This window comes from Culex pipiens, unplaced genomic scaffold, assembly GCF_016801865.2.
Source record: "Culex pipiens pallens isolate TS unplaced genomic scaffold, TS_CPP_V2 Cpp_Un0070, whole genome shotgun sequence".
NCBI classification, from domain to species: Eukaryota; Metazoa; Arthropoda; class Insecta; order Diptera; family Culicidae; genus Culex; species Culex pipiens.
Window position 1 is genome coordinate 1 of NW_026292887.1, and position 5,038 is coordinate 5,038.

A 5,038-nucleotide genomic window follows, 5' to 3' on the forward strand; every position below is an offset into this window, starting at 1 on the left:
TCGATTGTCACAAACTTTTGTCACTCTGTTGTTGGACGAACCCTTACTTAAATAAGTTGTATGCAACGTTTTGTTGTTCACAATTAAAAATGTTATGTTGCGCAGTTAAACAGTTATATTATTTCCTCAAATTTTTTTTTTTTTTTTTTTTTTTTTTTTGTTTGCAGATCACCCCTTAGGGGCCATGAACAAACGATATGGGCACTTTATTTATAAATTCAAAATAAGCCCTCCTGAAAACTTGAAGCTCCTCACCTCCCTTCTAAAACTTCCACGTGTTTTGTAAGTTGCCCAAAACCATTAAAATATTAAGGGAGCGTTCTTGCATTACGTAACAAAACATTTATATTTTTAGACCCCCTCCACCCCCTGGAAATACATTTCCGATACACTTTTTTTGTATAAATCCTCGAACCCTCCTCCCTCCCCCTTGATATTACGCCGTTACGTAATGCATGGACGTCCCGTTACATGGATAGAGGACGGGAGAGGGGGGGGGGTTGTCCTTCGTGATAATGGAATAATACAAAAAAAAATATTTTGAAAACCCTTCGGAAAACTTCGTTAATCGTACTGCAACTGTGAAAGCAGAATAGGGGGTGGGGGGGGGGGTCTAACATGGGCGGGCCAATCAATTCACATGTCCTTGTACTGTCTATTAATGTCTTATAATCAAATCTTAACCTACAGTTGTTCAGCCTAACAAAAACTATGATTTATTTTGAAACTATAATTTCGTGACGTTGCAACGCAACGAAAAACCCTGTTTTCAAAAACAGAGCGTTGCAACGTCACGAAATGTAAGCGGTCTTCAAAAATCGAGGTTTAATTTTTTCGAAAAACTAATGATTGCATTCGATTTGTTGGCCAATTTTACACTAAAAATGGAAGAAGAACTCCAAATTTGCCGTTTAACAGAGCAGAGTTAATGGCGAAACATGAATTGGGTCAGGATTGAGAAAAAGTCACGCGTTGCAACGTCACGCTACATATTCCCTTCTCAAAAATAGAATATTCGCTTAAAATAATGTTTCAACATTGTTTCTTATAGGAAATTTGATGTACTTTCCGAATCTGTAATAACATATGTACCTTTTCAATGTAATTTTTGAGTTACAGCCGAAATACTGAAAAAAGAAAAGTCAAAGCGTTGCAACGTCACGGCGGAATGTGTCATTTATATTGTATGATTGAATTAACCATCCAATCATTTTTTGACTGATTATTTAACTTCAGCAAGTCGAAATAATGTAAGTTAAAGGATCTTTACTAAAATATAGCGAAGAACTGCCATTTTCGAGCAAAAATTAGGACAACGAAATCCAAACTTTTCCAAAAATGGACCCCTGTCAATTTAACCTTCAAAAATGAAGAAAACTGAGTAATTCAAGCAAAAGTTTCTCTAAAACATACAATAAATGCTTGTTGTTTTCCACCCTAAACGCATATTTTTCAATTATGAGTATAAATATAGCTGTTTTCATGTTAAGAGTACCAAAAATGCTGAAGCCGTAAGAATTTATAATTAATCAAAACTATAGTTAATTGTACTTAACTGAAGCATCATAATTGCAGTTTGAAATGATATTTTATAATAATTAATCAATAAAAAAAAACATTTTTTTTAAATAAACATGCGTGGTTTTATCAGCAACTGTAAACAAATCTAATGTTTAGTTTCGGTCAACCATTTATGTAATTAATATGGAAAAATTTGCATCAAGATTACTTTTTTTATTATTTTTATGTTTGCAGTGGTTTTTGAATCGTTATCTCTGATTTTTTCAGAAATAAATGTGTTTAAATATCTGTAAGGTTTTTTTGCTGTTTAAAGCTAAATTTGTTAACAAAACATATTTGTTTATGATGAAAAGTGAGCAAAATCCATCTTTTATTCAGTATATCTATCATTAGACCTACACCATGCATCAAAACATCAAATATCGGTTAAATTTGATATAAAAATAACAGTTTGCCTATAGTGGACCCGGGTCCACAATCGGATTATGGACCCGGGTCCACTATAGGAAAAGGGGGTCCATAACAGGCAAAAAAAAAAATTTTTTCAAATGACTATTTTTCTGCTCAAAAACAAGTAACTGATGAAACAAATAGTCAAAATTGTTCAAAAGACTTCAGATTTAATTGTTTTGTACAAAAGGTTATGAAAAAGTGCTTAAAATATTGAAAATTTGTGAAAAATGTGCTTCAGCTCTACTAGGGGGTCCACTAATGGTTAAAATACCCTACCAGATTATTACCAACAACAGTTTTACAATACTTGTGATTGTTATAAGTCTCGGTTTTTTGCCAACATTATTTTAAATTGATTCCAACCTTGTTCTTGCATGATCTTCCCACTCTAACTTTTGGGGGGGGAGCGGGCGATTATCGGGCATCGCCAGTGCCAGTTAAGACGCTTAAGCAAAGACACGCATCTTAAAAATTTAAATTTTTGTGTTGCTCACTCACACCAATACATTCGCGCTCGCCTGCACGCACACTGCCTCAATTATCGTAACGCGCAAACTGTCAAACATTTTGGTCTGCTTTCGACAAAGGTTCAAAAATAGTTTGATGGCTAGCGCGTTTTTTTTTTTTCGTTTTACATTATTAAAGTGAAATTGAAGGTAAGTGATTTCATTAATTAACACTCAAACGCTCGGGTAGTTCTTTGACCCCTATTTTTTTTCTTAGAAATCCCATAACTTTTGATAGAATTGACCAATTTGGATGCTTTCGGTTGCAAAAGATCCAGATTTGTCTATATTTTGAACTGCCAGATGGGGGACAAATGTGGTCCATTTTTACCGGAGATATTCCGGATTCTGTTGGGGTACCTCGGCCCTCCTATATGGGTATTTGGCCAATATAATAAAAACTTTTCAACAGAAAAATTTCGGAAATGATGCAAAACTACAAGGCATCATCCTAATACATCATCCTGCAAAAATAATTGACATGGTTAAGTCCTACGGGGCAGCGGAGCCGGTTCCAGTTGGGCAACAATTGACATCAGCTCAGTGAACCGTTTCCGGATAGAACCTGTTCCGGTGCCCGAAGGTCTTCAGCATGTCATGTATCTATGCAGGATGATGTTTTAGGATGATTCCTTGAAGTTTTGCATCATTTCCGATTTTATTCTGTTGAAAAGTTTTTATTATATTGGCCAAATACCCATATAGGAGGGCCGAGGTACCCCAACAGAATCCGGAATATCTCCGGTAAAAATGGACCACATTTGTCCTCCGTCTGACAGTTGAAAATATAGACAAATCTGGATCTTTTGCACCCGGAAGCATCCAAATTGGTCAATTCTATCAAAAGTTATGAGATTTTTAAGAAAAAAAATAGGGGTCAAATGACTACCCGAGCGTTTGAGTGTTAATCATTCAAGCCATTTAATAAGCATAATTTCCCGGCAACAGGTTTTGTTTATTCCCCCAGATTGTGGAACAACCCCCGGGGCGGCTTTGCTGCTTCCTCCTCCGCCACCTCTTCCAAGCGCCGCACCGCTTGCATCCCCGAAGACCCAAACGGCCACCGTGGCCCTGGCCAAACCAAGGAGGAAGAATGGTTCGTCCTCCAGGGCACGGTCATCAAGGAGGATCCAGCGCGGATGGCTGCCAAAGGAGGATGATAAGCAGAGGTTAGGTTAGCGGGACGAGGTCAACTTGAACATAACCTGAGAAGTTAATCGAGTTTGTTTCGATTTTCAGGACCGATTGCTGCACCGACAACAGTGGCGCTCTATCCGGATAGCGCTTCCGCAAATGGTTCTACCGTGGTGCGAATTCGTAAAAACAGTCAAGCGAGTGAACTTTCTCCCTTCGGCAACAGTCGCTTCCCCCAGCAGCAGAAGAAACGTCCAGTACGGCGTTCAAGTGCCTGGTCGCCAGTGGCCCAAAACCATGCCAGCAACTATCTGCTGGCCCAGCTGCTCAACAAGAACCAGCAAAGCGAGATCTTGCGCCGCATGAAGAACGCCGAGGCCGACACAAACCAACTGCAACAGCAGCTGGCAAGTCAACAGCTGCGTATTCCGATCCCGCAAGAGCTGCAGTTCCACATCCAGAGCAACACACAGAACGTGCTGCTGCAAGACCAGCGCAGGATGCTGTACGAGTAGGCCGTCGAACCGAATGCTGCCAATTTATCCAGTCCTTTTGTCGGTGCAGATCCAAACGACCGCCGGAGCAAACAAATTTACCGCGCCGTCGGCTGCTAACCCAATGTTCCCCGGCGTATCAACCGCGGCCGAGCTGTCCAATTCGCTGCAGCAGAGGATGCATCTCTTGCAACCCCTGGGACGTCATGCCGCCGGAGCCGGCCGTGGTCCGTCACCTAAAACCTCAACTGACCTGCTTAGAGTGCTGCCCAGTTGTTCCTTTTTGTCCTTTTTTGTAGTGTTTATTGTTCTGTTCACATTTCTCATTCGTTAACTAACCCCCCCCCCCCCCCCCCCCCTAAAAAAACATACATTAATATTATTTTCTAAAAATTCAAAAACACAAAAACACAATGGTTCAAACAAATAAAATTGCAAAAAAACACAAATACATACAATGAAACAAAACCACAAAAATACTAAACAATAATAGGTAATACTAATATTCTAATCCACAAAAACAATGAAACAAAAATATAAAAATTAAAAAAAATATAAACAACAAATTAGAAACAATAAAACATTCTAAAAACCGAAGAACTGAAATGCTAAAATATGAATAGTAAAATTATAAAATACAAAAATACAAAAATTCAAAAATACAAAAATACAAAAATTTAAAAATACAAAAATATAAAAATACAAAAATACAAAAATACAAAAATACATAAATACAAAAATACAAAAATACAAAAATACAAAAATACAAAAACACAAACATACAAAAGTACAAAAACACAAAAAAAAACAAAAATCAAAAAATTTAAAATGTATGTATGCAAAAATACAAACAAAAAATACAAATTCAAAGATATACAAATACACAACAATGAAATAATTTAAACTAAAGTTAACTATATTTAACTAAAT

General features: G+C 37.3%; 1 protein-coding gene across 2 annotated transcripts; it reads left to right on the forward strand.

The window, feature by feature from the left end:
• The first annotated feature begins 165 nt into the window (after positions 1-165).
• LOC120427657 (uncharacterized) lies at positions 166-4,463 on the forward strand. Of its 2 annotated transcripts, XM_052711518.1 has the most exons (3): positions 166-2,630; positions 3,429-3,649; positions 3,720-4,463. In XM_052711518.1, the coding sequence occupies exons 2-3, from the start codon at positions 3,574-3,576 to the stop codon at positions 4,127-4,129; spliced, it is 486 nt and encodes a 161-aa protein (XP_052567478.1). In that variant the 5' UTR covers positions 166-2,630; positions 3,429-3,573; the 3' UTR covers positions 4,130-4,463. The 2 variants fall into 2 exon arrangements, with proteins under 2 accessions (XP_052567478.1, XP_039448465.1); XM_039592531.2 differs by lacking the exon at positions 166-2,630 and having other exon boundaries at positions 3,391-3,649.
• The last annotated feature ends 575 nt before the right edge of the window (positions 4,464-5,038 follow it).